The 19,006-nt window shown below is 48.7% G+C and overlaps 2 protein-coding genes and 1 long non-coding RNA gene across 3 annotated transcripts; all 3 read left to right on the top strand.

Annotated features, from left to right (window-relative positions):
* The first annotated feature begins 657 nt into the window (after positions 1–657).
* PA2G4 (proliferation-associated 2G4) lies at positions 658–9,743 on the top strand. The gene is made up of 13 exons (XM_070410022.1): positions 658–893; positions 2,736–2,864; positions 3,126–3,231; positions 3,323–3,392; positions 4,352–4,444; positions 6,731–6,794; positions 7,041–7,119; positions 7,245–7,323; positions 7,415–7,548; positions 7,849–7,943; positions 8,069–8,196; positions 8,353–8,406; positions 8,611–9,743. The coding sequence occupies exons 1-13, from the start codon at positions 806–808 to the stop codon at positions 8,674–8,676; spliced, it is 1,185 nt and encodes a 394-aa protein (XP_070266123.1). The 5' UTR covers positions 658–805; the 3' UTR covers positions 8,677–9,743.
* Positions 9,744–11,448: 1,705 nt separating this feature from the next.
* LOC139007042 (uncharacterized) lies at positions 11,449–12,635 on the top strand. The gene is made up of 4 exons (XR_011470824.1): positions 11,449–11,503; positions 11,618–11,642; positions 12,008–12,030; positions 12,299–12,635. It is a non-coding gene; the product is annotated as an uncharacterized lncRNA (long non-coding RNA).
* Positions 12,636–13,009: 374 nt separating this feature from the next.
* ZC3H10 (zinc finger CCCH-type containing 10) lies at positions 13,010–18,277 on the top strand. The gene is made up of 3 exons (XM_070410021.1): positions 13,010–13,088; positions 13,842–13,905; positions 15,334–18,277. Exon 3 carries the CDS (start codon positions 15,389–15,391, stop codon positions 16,694–16,696), a length of 1,308 nt encoding a protein of 435 aa, XP_070266122.1. The 5' UTR covers positions 13,010–13,088; positions 13,842–13,905; positions 15,334–15,388; the 3' UTR covers positions 16,697–18,277.
* Positions 18,278–19,006: the final 729 nt, after the last annotated feature.

Below are 19,006 nucleotides of genomic sequence, written 5' to 3'. Positions count from 1 at the left end.
GCACTTCGCTTAGGCGCCATCAACCCTGTTGCAGGAACAGCAGTGCCATCTTCAGTGGGAGTCCGGCCTCTAGACCGGGAGGCTGTGAATGGATGTTTTCAGAGTCGCGGTCCAGTCACTCCCTACCCCTGGGTCTCCTTCCACACCCCTCCGCCCCTCCCGATCCTCCCGGCGTCGCAGGACAAAGGTACCGGCAGGGCAGGTCCCGCCAGATGCTCCAGGTATCCGGGGAAGGGCGCGCCCAGCCTCTACCCTGACTGTAGTCACCCCCAATCATCGGGGCTCCACCCTGCCTCTCCGCCTCCAAATCCTCTCCCCGCCGTGGCTCCGCCCCTTCTCAGCCCGCCCCACTCCATTAAAGGTTCCAGCTCCAGGCTCCTGGTAGGTACGGACTTTCCGGGAGCGACCGACCACGCTGCTTAAACCCCCAAACGGCTCCGCCTTCCCGCCGGAGCCTGACCCTTCCCAGCGTGCCCGGCGATTGCAGCGTGCGAGGCCCTCGTAGGGCAAGGCCCCAGGGCCTGGCGTAGAGGCGCGAAAGGCAGGCTGGGAGTAGTAGTTCAGGAGTCCAGGTGTTCGGCTAGAGGTTGGCTGCGGAAAGGACTCGTTTTCCCAGCGTGCCCTGCGCCGCAGCCCGCGCGTTCGCCCCTTCTCGCTCTCGCCCGCCCGCTCCCTTGCTTGCTCGCGCTTTTGCTCGCGCTCTCCTCGCGAATCGAAGGGGCTCTGGCCACAGCTTGTGGCTAGGGAGGGAGACCCAGGCGGCGGCTCAAGGGAACCAGGCTGCAGTGGTGGTGGCGGCGGGAAGATGTCGGGCGAGGACGAGCAGCAGGAGCAAACTATCGCCGAGGACCTGGTCGTGACCAAGTATAAGATGGGGGGCGACATCGCCAACCGTGAGTACGGCCTCCGGAGTCCGGGGATCTAGGCTGAGGGAGGCAAGGGGGACGGCACCGGGCTGGCCCGGAGGGGCTGGAGCGCTGGGGTCGTGCGGAGTGAGCCGCTGAGGGCCCCGCGCCGGTCCGCTGGGGGCGGCGTGGTAGGAGGACTGTCGCGCCGGGGACCCGAGCGTCCAGGCCTGGGCTGCAGTCCGGAGGTGCGGCCGGCGACGAGCAAGGGCTCGGAGGAGGGTCCCTGGCGGCGCGGACCCTCGGCCGTTGCTAAGGAGGCTGGGCGGGCGCGTCTCCGCTCACCCTTGGGTCCGGATCCCTGCCTCCTGTAGTTCTGGCAGCGGCGAGGCCAACTGGGAGAGGAAGCGCCAGCTGTTGGCGACGGAAGGGCCCCTCTGTGTGGTCGGGGCTCCCCCAGAGTCCGGAGCCAACCTGGCGCCGGCACGTGTCGCCGGGTCCCGGTGCGGACCGCCGGGTGCCTTCCTCCGGTGCCGTCCCTGACACCAGCCGCCTTCCCACGTGCTTGGCCGGAGTCTTTGGTTCCTTACTTCAACTCCTTCCCTTGGGGGAACCCCCTTCTGCGCTCGGGCCCGCCCGGGGGCCGTTGGGGGGCACCCTGGGAGCTCCTCGCCCCCTCTTGGAGGGAGAGCTGGCTTTTCTTGAAGTTGCTCATTCCTGCCTGCAGTTTGTGCAGACAGCCTAGTTAGCCTTCAGCTGAGATTGTTGTCAGGGGCTGGACCACCCCGGCCAGGCAGACCTGTGAATATGCCGGGAACGGGGGACTGCTTTTAGATCGCAGAAGTCATCCTTATTAGGACTGCTCCGACTTTCTCGGCAGCTGCCTGCCACGGTAGGCAGACGTCTCACTTTCTATTTTCTCTACTTACAGTTTCACCTTTCCCATTCAAAACCCAGTCGGAGGGGACAGAGAGCTTGTCTTTGGGCTTTTGAATGGTGTTGACAGTATGGGTTGGTACTCAGGGCGCCTCTGGTCCGATGTTGGAAAACCTGAGTTTCCGGCTTCAAAGAATCACCAGAACTTCAATCATCACAATAGTCAAGTTCAGGATGGACCAGGGAGATGCTTTGTAACAAATGGACATTTAGTGCAGTACCCCCGTTTTTGTACATAATATTCGTGGTTTGAATCAGAAAAACTTTTCCCCCTCTTGCACTTCTGAGGCACTGTGATCAGTTACCAGTTTGAAACTCTTTTAGGTCACATACCTCTTTGCAGTCTGCCCAAAACTGTGAGCCATGAGCCTGCCGAGGCCCAGGGACCTTAGATTAAGTCCCCTGGCTTATACACTTGTTTTTGCGGAAATAAGTCTACATAAATTGAATTAATAACACCTAATTGGGGCGTCTGAAGGGAGAAGGTAGCATTTCACAATGCGTCAGCTTTGCATCAGCAGTTCTGTGCCTACTTTTCTGTTGTTCCTGACTCCCATAAATTTCTTCTAGTCTGCATTGCATGTATGTGGGATACTTTGGCGAGGATCCCCTTGAATTTCATAATGCTGCCCTACCACACCACAGGGGTCATCTTTGGAAAGTCTGCCTTGCCTAAGGAGAGAGATTTTGTATACCCAGTTGTCATATAAGGAAGGGAAGGGAACGTTGATGTCTTCATTTTAGGAAAGGAAGGAGAAACTTATAGATGAAAGGTAGGTACATTATAAAAGGCAAAACAAAAAATAAAATAAAAGGCAAAACATCTTCCCTCTTTCAGTCTTAGGGCAATGCCACTAGGAAATATTAGAAACTATGGACCCAACTTCTAGGTATTGCTTGGATTTTAACTTAGACAACACATCCAGGACTGACATGGTGGGATTCTGTCCCCAGGGGTACTTCGGTCTTTGGTGGAAGCATCCTGCTCAGGTGTGTCGGTGCTGAGCCTGTGTGAGAAAGGTGATGCCATGATTATGGAAGAGACAGGGAAAATTTTCAAGAAAGAAAAAGAAATGAAGAAAGGTAAAATATCAATCCCCCACTAATTTCCCACATCTGACCCTTATTCGGTCCTGTTTGTTTGTCATAATGATGCAATCTCACCCCACCTCTGGTTGAGATATTGGAAATTTGGAATGACAAGTGGGTTATAAGCAGTGTCCTACCCAGTCCAAACTGATTAAACTTAGGCAAGACCCCAAAGAAGACCCTTCCATTTTTCTGAGGCATCAGGGCTCTAAGAGAGCAAGGAAGTAAGTAAGGCAGATGATTCTCTCTTTACAGGTATTGCCTTTCCCACCAGTATTTCAGTAAATAACTGTGTGTGTCACTTCTCCCCTTTGAAGAGCGACCAGGACTATATTCTCAAGGAAGGTGACTTGGTAAAAATGTAAGTTTAAATCAATTTAAAGCACTTGTCTTTTTCCTAAGCACTTATATAGTCCCAGTTGCTAATGCTGTACTCTGCTCTTTCTTTTCAGTGACCTTGGGGTCCATGTGGATGGCTTCATCGCTAATGTGGCTCACACTTTTGTGGTTGGTGTAGCTCAGGTAGGTGGTTTGCTTTGAACTCTGTGCAGCCTGTGGGGAATGGGGGAGGGTGTACTACTGCTTGCTTCTTATCCCCACCCTCTACTACAGTGGTTCCCAACTTTTTTTGGCCATGCCCCACTAAGCATCTCTCAAATCCTGATGCCTCTCCCATCCCCCCGTGACATATAATTCTTATTATTCAAAAAGTGAACTCCTAATCATGTGGAGGAAGCCTAAAAGGCTATTGACTTGGTCTAAACAAGCTTCCAAAGAACATGGCATCCATGAAGAGAGAAATAAAAGAACAAAAGGACAGTTGAAGTACTGAGGAAGAAATCACTAAGAAATTGTTAAAAATAATAATATGAAATGATATGAAGAAATAGCAAATAAAGTTTCAAAACATATAATAGAGAACTGAAATGCATAAATATGTCACAATATATATTTATATACTGTATATGAGGTCCCTAGAACCATAAAAAATGCAAAACATTCACTGTTAATAACTCACTCTCAAATTGCCCCCCTTAAAAATTAAATTGCTCCCCCTGTGGGGCATGTGCCCCACATTGGGAACCACTGCTCTATTACCAGGTAAGTACAGAGACTATATATATAAAAGCCTAAGCGACCAGCTGACTGGCCAGTAGCTATGACATGCACTGACACCAGGGGGCAGACACAATGCAGGAGCTGCCGAGCAACAGCAACTTTGCAGAGTGCCCTCTGGCACTCTGGGACCCCTGGGGGATGTCAGATTGCCGGTTTCAGCCGATCCCTGCAGGCCAGGCCAGGCCAAGGGACCCCACTGGTACACAAATCCGTGCACCAGGCCTCTAGTAGAGAAATAAAAGGAAAAGGGGGATATTTTCTCTCCTCATTGGCTGGACTTGCATAATGGGCACACAGATATTAACGGGATAACCAACTAAGAGCTTTCCAGGAAAACACTGATTATATTTCCTTATCTACAGGGGACCCAAGTGACAGGGAGGAAAGCAGATGTCATTAAGGCAGCTCACCTTTGTGCAGAAGCTGCCCTACGCCTGGTCAAACCTGGAAACCAGGTAAGCTGTTTAGTCCAACTCCAAAGCTTAATAGAGCCAAAGGTGCACTAGGCATCTGCAACTGTTCTGTGCTGAACTGCCAACTTCTCCCACAGCCCTCTGATAAAACACATAGCTTTTTAGAATTAGCTTCCTGGTTCAGTAATTGAGCATTAACCTATGAACCAGGAGGTCACGGTGTGATTCTGGGTCAGGCCATATACCTAGGGTGCAAGCTAGATCCCCAGTGTGGGAAGTGCAGGAGGCAGCCAATCCATGATTCTCTCTCATCATTGATGTTTCTCTCTTTCTCCCTTTCCCTTCCTCTCTGAAATCAACAAAAAAGGTATATTTTTAAAATTAGCTACCTCTTGGGATGGGATTTCTGTAAGAGATGAGGCAGGAGCTAAATAGCTTCATAGTAAACAGCAGACCCTGACTACCTACCATAGACACTTCCGTGCTCGCTGTATGGGGATATATGGAGCTTACATATATCCCCATATGTGATCTTCCCTTTTTTGTGTTTTTGGTGTGCGTTGTTTCCCTGGAAATAATTTTAGGTAGATAGTGTATAATAACACACAGATATATTTTTAAAGGTTATAAATAAAACCGTAATAGTGCTGGTAAACTGGTGACAAAGGGAGACCAAAAGTTAGTTCTGTACCTTGCATGACAATATTGGGAAGCCCAGGTATCATAAACTTTTCATGAATTAATACAATTTAGTGTGTTTGACTATGAGTGAAGACATTTTTCTAACACTTAAGTTTCCAGAGATTTGTTCAATATTTAAAAGTATTGTCTTTTTTCTTACTCCCTTTTTGTACTGTCTTGTTCTTCATGCTTTTAATCAATTTGTACTTCTTCCTCATTTCTACTTAATTGCATAATTTTTACTTAAACCTGTTTTCTTATAATGATACCTACTTCACAGAGCTGTTAAAAAGCTCTTTGAACAATGCTCAGCACATAGTAAACACTTGTGTTAACTATTATTTAACACGTTTATCATTATTTTATTCTTTTTCTTTTCACGTTTATTATTTTTATTTATATACTTAACTATGTGTATCTTCACTGTAAGGTAGTGTTGTCTAGCTATGACACCAGACTTTCTGAGTTCTCGCCCTATTGCCACCTCTTTAAAAATAACTTTGAATTTAAATTTCCTCATCTGTAAAATGGGAAAAATAAAATACCGCCTTATTCTTTATAGGGTTGTAACAACTGAGATGATCCATGTGGAAAATTATTATCACAGTACCTAGTACATGGTTTAATAATATTAGCTGGGATTAGTTATTCACTTCTTTTTGTCTAAGAACTGTAGCTTAGGTGAGGATCAGATCATGTTTGAGAGGTAAGAAGGGGAAAATAAGAGTTTACTGTTCAATGTCTTAGTCAGTTTGGCTCAGTGGATAGAGGGTCGGCCTGCAGTCCTAAGGGCTCCAGGTTTGATTCTGGTCAAGGGTGTGTACCTAGGTTGCAGACTCAATCCCTGGCCCTGGTCTGGGCTTACAGAAGGCAACCAATCGATATGTCTCTCTCACATCAATGTTTCTCTCCTCTTCCCCTCTCCCTCCTCCCCCCCTCCCTTCTACTCTCTAAAAATCAATGGAAAAATATCCTCGGGTGAGGATTAACAAAGAAAGAGTTTGCTGTCCCTTCTCAGCAGTTTAGAATGTCAGGTATAATGGAATAAACAAAACTTATCGTCATAAAGCCTGGGTTTGTACCAGGTTCTTTCTGTTAACTGGTTTAGTCCTGAGGAAATCACTTAACCTTTCTGAGCCTCAGTTTCCTCATCTTCTAGATTGGGGTATAGATCTGCCCTGTTCACCTTCCAGAATTGTTTAATTAGACCAGTGATGGTGAACCTATGACAGGCGTGTCAGAGGTGACACGCAAACTCATTTTTTTGGTTGATTTTTCTTTGTTAAATAGCATTTAAATATATAGAATAAATATCAAAAAAAGTCTTTGTTTTACTATGGTTGCAAATATCAAAAAATTTCTATATGTGACACAGCACCAAAGTTAGGGTTTTTCAAAATGCTGACACGCCGAGCTCAAAAGGTTCGCCATCACTGAATTAGACCCATCTTTGTGAAAGCTCTTTGTAAAAGGAGATGCAAGTATAAGGTATGTTTAGATTGTAGGGATTGATAGGGCTATGACATGAAACACCAGTGAGAATCCCTTGTACTTGATGTACTCTCAGTTCTTTATGCTTCTTATTCACACAGTAGAGAACTTATTAGCCCCTGGTATCTCACCTTTTATTTGATCTTGTACTTCTAGAACACACAAGTGACCGAAGCCTGGAACAAAGTTGCCCATTCATTTAATTGCACGCCAATAGAAGGTGAGACCTCAGATAACAGGGTTGAGGGTATAAAGTATCAGTGATTTAGCATAATTAAGGCTGTCTTCTTTCCTTGAGAATCCATCCTGGCTCTAGCACAGTCTAAGCCAGAAACCTCAGTGCCCTTAGTTTATAGCCAGGTGCTTTTCTCTCATTGCCCGCCTCATCAAACTATTTACGTGGGTGGATTTGGAAACCTTTTGGGCTTCTGGATGGTTGGTACCATAAGCTTTGTCCTCTCCACAGGTATGCTGTCACACCAATTGAAGCAGCATGTCATCGATGGAGAGAAAACCATTATCCAGAATCCCACAGACCAGCAGAAGTAGGTGCCAATCCCACCCTTACCTTCCACCATACAAGACTCGTCATGAATGTTTTCTTCTGTACTTCCAGCCTAACTCCAAACTCAGGAACTACTTATGACTGTTCCCTTTTTATTCCTTTCAGGAAGGACCACGAGAAAGCTGAATTTGAGGTACATGAAGTGTATGCTGTGGACGTTCTCGTCAGCTCAGGAGAGGGCAAGGTGAGGGGTGTTTACAGAGCTAGCAACGAGGGGTGGCTGAGGGTTTGTTCCAGGGGCACCCGAACAAACGTGACCTAACTTACTCTTTTAGGCCAAGGACGCAGGACAGAGAACCACCATTTATAAACGAGATCCTTCTAAACAATATGGCCTGAAAATGAAAACTTCACGTGCCTTCTTCAGTGAGGTTGAGAGGCGTTTTGATGCCATGCCGTTTACTTTAAGGTATACTGCACTTCACAAGGCCAGGGCTTGGAACTGGTGTGACTCATAGACCACACACCCAGGAATACTATTCCCTCCTCCACTCCTCCCTGCCTCCCCCTCCCCTCCTGCCTGGACTTGTAGCACCAGCCTGCATGCAAGGGTTCTCTTATGCTCCCTATCTCCCTCATTGAAGGGAATATAAAAGAGCAATCCTAAGCGTGATTTCTGCCTGAGGGTAGGATCCATTTAAAAGCATGAGCAAAATGATGAGACTTGAGAGGGAGTTAAGGATACCTGAGTTTGTCTTCCCCTACCCAGAGCATTTGAAGATGAGAAGAAGGCCCGGATGGGTGTGGTGGAATGCGCCAAACATGAACTGCTGCAGCCATTTAATGTTCTCTATGAGAAGGAGGGTAAGTTCTAAAAGGAGAGTTTCACTTTGGAACTGGTTATATGGTTCCCTTCTTTTTCCCTATAGCTTATAGAAAAAAGGATACATCAAGGGAACATTTTATCAAAACACTTCTCTCTCCCATAGGCGAATTTGTTGCCCAGTTTAAATTTACAGTTCTGCTGATGCCCAATGGCCCCATGCGGATAACCAGTGGTCCCTTTGAGCCTGACCTTTACAAGTCTGACAAGGAGGTCCAGGATGCAGAGCTAAAGGTTAGTGTGGGCTGGAAAGTGGTTGAGCACATGGAACCTGTCCTGAAAGTGAGGACTAAATGTAAGCAAAGTCCTGAAAAACAGGTACAGTGTTGAAAGTAAGACTGTTTTCTCCAAAGTCCTCAAAATTTGTTTTCCTTCTTCCTTTTTTCCCAGGCCCTCCTCCAGAGTTCTGCAAGTCGGAAAACCCAGAAAAAGAAAAAAAAGAAGGTGTGTTGTTATCCCTCTTTGGCAGGTTGAACCTCATCGCTTTTTATTCCACCTTCCTGGGTTGTGGTGGGGCATAGATTTTTGTATATCCTTATTTCCCCCTTCTCAGGCCTGACCTAGAGAATTAGAACATTTTTGTTCTTGGTCCCCCAAACACTACCCCAAGGAAATTTACATGTTTCCATCTTCTTTCCATGAATATAGGCCTCCAAGACTGCAGAGAATGCCACCAGTGGGGAAACATTAGAAGAGAATGAAGCTGGGGACTGAGGTGGGTCCCATCTCCCCAGCCAGCCGCTCCTGCCTCATCCCCTTCCCACCACACCCCAGGCTCTGTGAAGTGCAGTTCGTCTTCTCCACCCAGGACCGCCAGCAGATCAGGGGTCTCCCTGCCCCCATCCCAGTCCCCCAACCCAACCCCCTTCCAACAAGAACCAGCTCCAACTGACTCTGGTCTTGGGAGGCCAGGCTTCCCAGCCACCGAAGACTACTTTAACTAGAAAAGAGAAATTGAACAATAAAATCAGGAATCAAAATCCATCGTCTTCAAGCCCCTCTTTCTAGCCTTTTTCTACTGCTGTCTGCTTGGTAAAGGTTTATGGCCCTACAACAAAACAGGGAGGAGGCTAAAGGAGCTACCACCATTAAAGATTGAGATGAAATTTTTATATACTCTGATGTCAGCATTTTCTCTTCTGTTGGGGCTTGTTCCTCTTTTCCCACTCTCCATAAGTATCTTATCTGGCCTCAAAGTAGAGAGGAGCTGTTCTTCAGATTATTTTATTCACGTGTGGTAGGTTCCTTTTCTGATCCAGGCTATCTGGTCAGGCCCCTCCTTTTTTTTAGGAGCTGGAGCCTGCACTTACCAAGGGATTCTCATCTATGAAACGGATCCTCATTTTTAAATCTTTATAGTCATTTTTGTTCTGTAGGAACCCCCCCCCCCCCCCAAAAAAAAAAAAAAAAAAAACTGTAAAGGAGGAATTCATTTTAACCTGTCCATTTCTTTGGAGTCAGCAGGGTCTTCCCTTGCTCCATCTTACAAACCTGAGCTGAAAGCTCAACTGCGGTTTTGTTCCCCATTTGAAACATTTTGACCTCCCTCCCTTGAAAGAAAGACCAGGAACCAGAGGAGCAGACTGACTGAAGAGACAACTGGCTTTCTACGCTGTGTGGACTTGAACTGGATGAATTGCTAGGGGTTTGGAGAGAAAGGTGATGAATTTCATTCAGTACCTCTGGCATGCTGTCCCAGGGAACTAGGGCTCCCTGCTAACTTAGGAGGTTTTTAAATTGAAAACGACATGGCGTTGAAATAAATGTGGATTTGCTCATAATTATGTGCCTTTGCTGCTCTTATTTGGGGGGGGGGGGGGGGGTGTTAGTTGAAGTGGTGACCATTTTGAAGCTGTTTCTCTGTGTTGCTACATACTAACTTTCTAAAACAATACTTCCTCAACCCAAAGACATAAATCCTGAATTCTCTGAATTAAGATAGTAAACTTTCTATGGGAGCTTGATTTAATTTTAATCTTAAAGTAAAACCATCAACCTTGCTGCTGACACTTTGTTCAGGACTAGCACATTTAATGTGTACTGAAAAAAATAAAACACTCTACAGGTGTTTGTCTTGATTTAGGAGGCCAGGAAAAATGCCTTCAGTGTTATAAAAGTTGTCAGGGCCAGCCTAAAATGAATAATTAGATTTGAGTATCTTACATGTCAGGGATGCTGACCTGGAGATACTACAGTGAACAAAACATGGAGCTCTTCATAAGAGTTTATAGGCTAGGCAATCAACAGGTGAAATCCTGGTGGATTTGCTATTTGAGAATGAAGTAATTCTGATGGAATTTTTTGTTTGCAAAAACTATTGTGATGATGAAAATACTGGAACTACTTAAACAATTAAAACAAGGGCCCCAAGTCTTAAAAACCTTATTTTAATAGAGCTAAAAGGGTGATACGTTAATGCCTAAGTTACAAAGGGAAACCATCAATAAAGGGGTTATAATAAACCTTGCAAGCCTTGTGCGCAGTGGTTAGAGCATCTGCCCGCACCCCGGATGAGTGTGGCCCCGTTGGATTTCTGGTCCAAAGCGTGTTGCCTGGGTTACAGGTTTGATGTCCCACCCTGTCGGGGAGAGCAGGAGGGAGTCAATGGATGTGTCTCTCACTGACGTTTCTCCCTCACCCCTCCCCACCTAATACTCTCAAAAATCAATGGAAAGAATATCCCCAGGTGAGAATTAACAAAAAATAAAAGCCTTGCAGTATCAAAGTAAATTAGGCCAAGTCTGCTTAAGGACTTTTTTCCATCCTTTGTAACTGTCCAAATCTGTTTACCGAGTGCCCTCACCTGTCTATGCCCCGAGACTGGCAGTTCTTTACCTTAAAACCAAGTACCGTTCTTGCCCAGAGAAGAGAGCCACCCTCCCCTCTCCGTTGGAATCACTGAAGCGCTTTCTGCACGAGACGCACTGCGGCCAGGAACCTAATGACATCCGGCCGCAGGCACCTGGGGAAGACCGTGGTTGGCTAGGGAAAAGTGCATCTAAAACAGTGGCCGCTTTTGGGCAATATGACAGCTTTCTTGACAACCCAACTTTACATTCTCCCATGTTCTGGAACCCTAGGACCTTCGGGGGATGTTCTGAGATAGAGTCTCCCTGCAGCAATTTCGTCTAAAAACCAGGCAAACCAGTAAACAAAGGAGGCATTTTTATGAAGTACGCACCTATTTATAATAAAATGGAGGGGGTCGTCAGGACTGCAACTCCCATGAAACAACGAGAGGAGGAGGAAGTCGCTCTCTTTTGCTCGCCAGCACCTCTAGGTCTCAATCTGGAAACGGGTGCTCACGCTTAACTAACCATGTCCTCACAACAAAACGGGGAGGGGGATTCTGCAACTCAAATTCTAAATACTCCGTTTTCCAAGAGGACAAAATCGCTTATGAGATACCTGAAAAGGGCCGGAAGCCATTGTTACCCCCCCGGAGGGCGGGCTAAGTAGCGGAAGTGACGACACCAGTGCGCCCTTAAATAGCGGTAGGCGAGCGCGCAGCGCTCTCTCGGCCTTAGCGCCATCTTCCCAGGTGGGTGTTTCTGTGGCCCGTGTGTGGATTCCACGTACAATCCGTTTACATCTGGTCTCTGCACTTGCCATCATCACAGCAAACTAACTGTAACCTTTCTCTCTTTGCCCATAGAAGCCTCTGCGCCATGAGAGCCAAGGTAAGCACTCCCGGGTAGTAAGCGGAGGCAGGGACTGGGAGATGGGGGGTGGAGACAAGGCGAGGGAAGTCCGCCATGGCTCCCGAGCGCGGGGAGAGGGCGGATGGTGTGGGGAGAAGCCGAGGAGGTGGTTGGCTGACTGCGGTGAGGAAGGAGCGCGTGTGGAATTCGGAGTTTACTTCGGGTGTGGAGGTTAGGAAGCCAAATGATTGATGTGTTTACTGCGACTAAGCCCTCATATTTGGTCGAGGACATGCCTGATTCCAAAGAATGCGCTCCATATCCCCATCTAAACCTCTCAAAAACTAAACTAATGACCTTTTTTTTAATTTAATTCCTTGCCTCTGGTTATAATCGGTGGCCAGTGGAGGAAGAAGCGAATGCGCAGGTATGTTGAGACTCTGCCGGCCCCAGAGGAGGGAAGTGGGGTGGTGCATGCCTTGCACAAAACTTGGGAGGGACGTTTGGTTTAGAAATCTAAAAGAATCGTCGGTGAAAAACGTTTTGAGCGCTGACTTGTCAGAGCCAGGGATTGAACACAAAAGAGAACTTAGTGCTTGATCTTCTCCCCACCCTGTGTTGTGTGCACATAAGATTGGGCGGGGGCTTATGTGGGCTTGAGGGCAAGGAGTGTATTCTTGGTGTCTGCTTTTCAGGCTGAAGCGCAAAAGAAGGAAGATGAGGCAGAGGTCCAAGTAAGCCACAAGCTGTGCACCCGTGAGAGCCACAGGAGCAGGAATGAGGGAGCCAGAGGCCGGGCGAGCCGGCGGACTGCGTGCCTGCTGTCTGGCGCGTCTCCGCGGGAGCTGGAACATACGTGCGCGTCACCTGAGCGCCGAGCCCTTTTGAGAGGCCCACCCTGCTCTTACAAAAACTGTCTCTTTTGGATCTTTGCCCTGGACCCGTGACATTCTGGACTGGTTCTGTTCTCTGTGGCTGAATGTAACGTGTACAATAAATCACCTCTTCTGTCTTAGCTGAAGAAAAAGATAATGTCTGCTTTGTGGTTTTTTTGGTTCCATTGGCTGGGGATTCTGTCCGTACAGCGGGCCCTGTTACTACCCTATGCAGTAGAATATCAAGCTACGTGCTGCCCCTACCCGACATCCGGGCTCTGGAGTAGTGGGAGCCTGGGGACAGGTATCGCGATAGTTCTTGGGCAAATGGTTCCGCCCCTACTATCTCTAGGCCTGCGTCAAGTTGCGGTTTTTTAAGACGTTTTTTGCGGCATGGTGTCCTGTTACCATGGTGACACGCAAAGCTTGATGGGAACTTCCTGCGGCTAGTCGCGCAAGTACTGTACACACCATAGAGTATAGTTCCGGGTCTGGTGGCTAGAGCGCCATTTCTTCCGCAGGAAGCGGAAGGGCCGCTGGGTGGGCGGCTCTTTGTCGAAGCTAGAGGACCGGCAGGCGGCAGCAGCAGCAACTACGGCGGCGGCGGCAGGTGAGGGAGGCGGGAGACAGGTGGAGGCCGCGCCCGGAGGGGAGGAGTCGTCGCCGGCCCAGCGGCCGGGCTCGGCCGGCTACGCCAGGCCCCCCAGGCCCGAGCTGGCTCTTCTCAGGCCCCAGGGCCGAGCCCCTTTTCTAACTGACCTCGCTGGGCGAGCAGACGCTAGCTCCATGACGTCACAGCCCTGCCCATCCCCTCAGCCTGATGTCACCCGCAGTCCCTCTCCCGCCTCACCTCGTGTTCACTTAATGTCCTGTTCACCTCCCACGGCCGAGCGCGGGCGGCACTGCACGGAACCTGCCAAGCCAGAAGATTTGCTGCGGGAAACGGGACTTTTCCAAACTCGGGTGTTGCGAGGCGTCATAATCACTGCCCCCAAGCCCAGTCGGCCATCCCACTCCACTGTCTGGCGCGGCCCTTGCGCGGCTCCGCAGGCGGAGTTCCTAACCCCAACCCTGAGCCGGACTCTGACCCCCGTGTCCTCCATTTGAGGCAGGGCTCCCCTCGCCCTTTGTGCACCCAGGGCTGGTTACCCAACCCATCCTTCGGCTCTCCAGCTTAGTTCTGTCTCTTACTTTTCTTACTTGCAACGTCTCCCTTTGGTGAAGTGAGTTGAAACCCTGAGGAAATCTTGATGTGCCCAGAGCTCTTGCCGTTTTGTCAGACTGACTGACTTGTAACTGTCACCCCATAGTCCCCCGTTCCTACCCTTTCTCCCACCCAAGTATCTGTTTTGTTCCTGTTCAGAACCCAGCAGTGATGTGGAGGTGGAGACCCACAGGAGCCCCGGACTTCACCTGAGCTACCTCAGGTATCGAATACTGGTGGGACAGTGGGTGGGAGGAAACCATATCTCATTATCTGTACCTGGTGAGACTCGCCCGCGGGTCAGGCTTGGAAAGATGGCATTTATTTTTCACCAGCTCATTTCCCTTTTAGTAAAAGTTCGTATTTTCTCTCTTACCACTTGATTGTTTCTATTATCCTGAAACTTGCCTCCCTTTGGAGGAAAAGGACCCTTTTACAGATTCTCTTGTATTTTTGGTCTCTGATCAGTTCATTTTAGGGAGATCTGAAGGCAAAGTCAAGGCAACCAAGTGGTGGTTGTGGCAGATCAAAGCCAGAGAAATTGGAAAGATTCCCTTATACTCCAGGGGAAACAATATGAAGTTTTCCTATTTGAACAGCAGGGGGAGCCTGGACACTGCCTAGGAAAGGTTTACCAGGTCAGACACATGGTAGCCAGGACTCCCAGTCTTGTGGGGGGTGGGGTGAGGGGCGGGCTAGAACCAGGGCAGTGGACTGACATTCCAGAGCTCTCTTGGGAAAGATGAGACTTAAGAAGCTTTTATAGCGTCTATAAATAAAGAGGATCTTTATGGGGTGAGGAATGGTGTGGTTTGATGTCAGTGGTATCTTCCCGTGGAGGGTTAGGAGGGGATAGAATGGGAAAGTAAGGTCACTTGTTCCTGTGAAATTAACTCCTTCTTCCTGCTTTTGTTCTTTGGTAGTCTATAGGTTTTGTCCTTTGGTAGTCTATAAGTGGAGATCTTAGCCAGAGAACTCTTCCCCTGAAATAGGAGAGGAGGGAGCTGACCACACTGGGGTTGATAGTGGTATTGAGCTGGGAGGGAATACTAAAAAATGACAGGTTTAGGGACTGCCTTCAAGGTGGTGACACAAGTCTCTTCACTCAAGCTTTCCTGGGGTCTAGAGATAGGATACTTCACAGAGCCCTCATCTGAAATCCCATGGAAGAGGGGTTAAGGGAAGTTTTGTCACCAGCATTCCATTATCCACAGCCCTAGTGGCTCACCAGCCCATCTTGGCCACGATTCCCAGTACCTTCCTAGCCTATTCAGACACTGACAGTTTTAATTTCATTTCCACAACTTTAATAAGGTCAATTCAAAAGGGGAAATAAAATCCAATACTGTTCTATCCCTGCCCCCTCCTTGGCCTGCATTCATTAGTGAGATGAGATGGCTTCACCCCCAGCTCCCTCCCTTCTCCATTAGCCAGGCAAGTGTGAATCACTGTCCCAGACCAGGTGCACAAGAGCCTGGGCGGGACTTCTGACAAGCCAGCCAGTCTGGGCAGAATTCTCACCCCTAAGGTTCTCCATCTCCAAAGCCATTGCCCCTCTGGCCTGCCTCTTGTTGGACTGCCTACCACTAAAGTCGGGAAGAGTGTGGCCTCTCGGAGAACTCTTGTTTGACACAGTTCTTCTCTTTCCTAGTGGTCACCAAGGGTGGCAAGAAAAAGAAGAAAGCCCTGAGTTGGGGGGGACCAGGATGCCTGACCGGGACAGCTATGCCAACGGCACTGGGAGCAGCGGTGGAGGCCCTGGAAGTGGTGGCAGCGAGGAGGCCAGTGGGACAGGGCCAGGCAGTGGAGGGGCCAGCTCAGATGCCATCTGTAGAGACTTCCTGAGGAATGTGTGCAAGCGAGGCAAGCGTTGCCGGTATCGCCATCCAGACATGAGTGAGGTGTCCAACTTGGGGGTGAGCAAAAATGAGTTCATCTTCTGCCATGACTTCCAGAACAAGGAGTGTAGTCGCCCAAACTGCCGATTCATCCATGGCTCCAAGGAGGATGAGGATGGCTATAAGAAGACAGGAGAGCTTCCCCCTCGGCTGAGGCAGAAAGTCGCAGCAGGCCTGGGCCTTTCTCCGGCTGACCTACCGAATGGCAAGGAGGAGGTCCCCATCTGCCGGGATTTTCTCAAAGGTGACTGCCAGAGAGGAGCCAAGTGCAAGTTCCGTCATCTACAACGGGATTTTGAATTTGATACTAGGGGTGGAGGAGGCACTGGTGGTGGGGGCTCAACAGGCCCAGTCCCCCCAGGACGACGTCATGATCTCTATGATATCTATGACCTCCCTGACAGGGGCTTTGAGGACCATGAGCCAGGTCCCAAGCGCCGGCGAGGTGGATGCTGTCCCCCAGATGGCCCCCATTTTGAATCTTATGACTATAATCTGGCTCCACCCCGAGGGGTAGAGTGCAGGCTGCTAGAAGAGGAGAATGCCATGCTCAGGAAGCGGGTAGAGGAGCTAAAGAAGCAGGTCAGCAATCTTCTGGCTACCAATGAGGTACTCCTGGAACAAAATGCCCAGTTCCGCAATCAGGCCAAGGTCATGACCCTGAGCTCCACTGCACCAGCAACTGAGCAGACTCTGGCTCCCACTGTGGGTACTGTTGCCACTTTTAACCATGGCATTGCCCAGACTCATACTACTCTTAGCAGCCAGGCTCTACAGCCTCGGCCTGTGTCTCAGCAAGAACTGGTAGCCCCCGCGGGAGCTCCAGCTGCTCCCCCAACTAATGCTGCACCTCCTGCTGCTCCACCACCTCCACCCCCACACTTGAATCCAGAGATCACGCCACTGTCAGCTGCTCTGGCTCAAACAATTGCCCAGGGAATGGCACCCCCACCTGTCTCCATGGCTCCTGTGGCTGTATCTGTGGCTCCTGTGGCCCCTGTGGCTGTATCGATGGCCCAACCCTTGGCAGGAATCACAATGAGCCACACCACCACTCCCATGGTGACTTACCCCATTGCTTCCCAGAGCATGCGTATCACAGCCATGCCACACTGATGGAGCTACTACTGGACACTCCCATGGTATAGCCTCCCAGGCTGGGATCCGGGGAGTCCTTTACCCACCCACTCGCGTAGCCCTCCCTGCCCTGTCGTAAGGGCTTATTCAAGAACTAGGACAAGAGACTACAAGGAGTTTACTTCTGAGAAGGGGTTGGCTGGTGGGTTTTCTCTCACCTCCCTTTTATGAGGGCCCTCTTGTCCATCTTTAAGTCTCACAGAGGGGGCTTGCATAGGGGTGCAGACTGAAGCCAGCAGGGAGGAAGGACTGACTGAGGGGTTGAATGTCCCCTGATGGGAAGATGGGGACATGCCTGGTCTTGTCTTCTCTTCTGCTCAGCACAGGTCCAGCACTGGCTTTGGAAGAAAACAGTGCCCAGAGGGAAAGCCAGGAAAGATTGGGAAGTGGGTGGCCAGAAGAGGAGGCCTAATAGGAGCCTTCAGACAATTGGGGATGTAGTTGAGTTGGACAATAACTGCTCCTGGGCCTGTAGCAAGGCGGGGACCATAGTAATCCAGCCCAATGACTAGGGGAGGATTCATTACCTTGGCTTGGCCTGGAAATTCATAGGGCAGGGCCCACCACTTTCCAAAGAAATAAAAAAAAAAAAAATTATTTTTAACAAATGAAGGCAGTGAAAACTTGCTTAGATTTCCTGTGTGGAATATGGGAGCAGTAAATAGATGTCATGCCAAAATGGGATAAAGACCCCCCCACCCTCAGAGCTGGGATAAAGTTGGATGGAGACCAGTGAACAAGGGTAGGGACCCAGAGGAAGACCAGATGAGACTTTGTGGAAGGCACTTTGTGAGGTAAAAGCATTGGAGCCACCTAGTCCAGTTTAAAAATAGTCCCATCTGTTCTGGTTTCTATCTGCATGAACTATTCCCAGGTTGCCTTAGTAACCAGGGCTCCTAGGGTCATTTAGGGGGGCAGGTACTAAGGAGGGTGGATGTGCTGGAAAATGGGAATGGAATCTGTATTGACAGAGCCTTCCCTTATTCAAACAGAGCAAGGCGGGTTGCGGTTGCTGTCTTTAGTTATTGATGGCAGTTAATGTCCCTCTAATCCCTTCCGTAGTTACCAGTGCCTTACACCTTTAAGGCTTGGGAGGTGCTGGGAAAAGGAGAGTTCTGGGGATACAAGTCTCAGAATTCATTCCTTCCCTCTGCTTCCACATAGGACCACATTGGTTTTAAAGTTAATTAAACGTCAAGGCTGAGGGCCCCAATAGCCAAACCTCAGTTCCTCCTCAGCTCATAGCTGATAAGGGGAAACAACTCAGGTGTCTAATCTAAGGGGATTGTTGATTTTGGGGTAGAGACAGTGATCCTGTGTTCTCCCCCATCATATCTCCTGCTACCTCTTGCTCTCTTGTCTGGTTGATCATTCAGGATATACCTGGGGTTGGAGTTGGTGGGCTAGGTCAAGGCAAGGCCAGTAAAAAAAAAAAGAATCTAAAGACTAAAAATGGGCAAATACTAAAATATTGTTTGTGGATTTTAGAAACTACGCATTGATAAGTTAAATGTTGATTTTCTAGCATAAGTTTGGATTATTAAAGAGATGGTTTATGAATCTTTAGAGACAAGTGTGATCATAGATACCAACATGAATTCATCCCAGCCCAATGCTGACCCATTAACTTTATTTCTTTTTGCTAAGTATCTCGGAAGAGGTAGATTTGGGAAACTATACATTGACATCCTCCAGCTAGAGACCACCAGGAATACACCTGCAGTTGAACAAGTTGGGTTTAATGCTCATAGGAATGATGGAGAGAGCATGCCCTGGGGAACTGTGGTATTAGGAAGTGAAAGGGTATTAGGAGCTATAGGACTTGTATTTTGGTTAAGCGATTTGGGGGAAGGTTTAAGGAAGTGGGACTTCATTCTGGATTGAGTGCTCTTTGAAAAGCGGGGATAGATAATTCTATGATTGGGTTTCTTTTTTCTTAAAATATATTTCTTTATTGATTTCAGAGAGGAAGGAAGAGGGAGAGAGAGAGAGAAACATCAATGATGAGAGAGAATCACTGATTGGCTGCCTCCTGCATGCCCCTGACTGGGGATTGAGCCCACAGCCTGGGCATGTGCCCTTGGCTGGAATCGAACCTGGGACTGTTCAGTCCACAGGCTGATGCTCTATCCACTGAGCCAAACCGGCTAGGTCTGACTGGGTTTCTTTATTTTTATCCCGATAAAGGGAAGACTAGAGTGAAGCAAAGTTGTAATTGGTAATGAAACAGTAGTCACTCAGCTGGGTGAGGGAGGTGTTTGCCATCTTGTGGTTTGCACACTGACCTTG

This window comes from Myotis yumanensis, unplaced genomic scaffold (assembly GCF_028538775.1).
Source record: "Myotis yumanensis isolate MYYU_CA2020_CCGP unplaced genomic scaffold, mMyoYum1.0.hap1 SCAF_3, whole genome shotgun sequence".
Lineage (NCBI taxonomy): Eukaryota > Metazoa > Chordata > Mammalia > Chiroptera > Vespertilionidae > Myotis > Myotis yumanensis.
The sequence above is the reverse complement of the archived record's forward strand: the minus strand, read 5'-3'. Positions and strand labels throughout refer to the sequence as shown.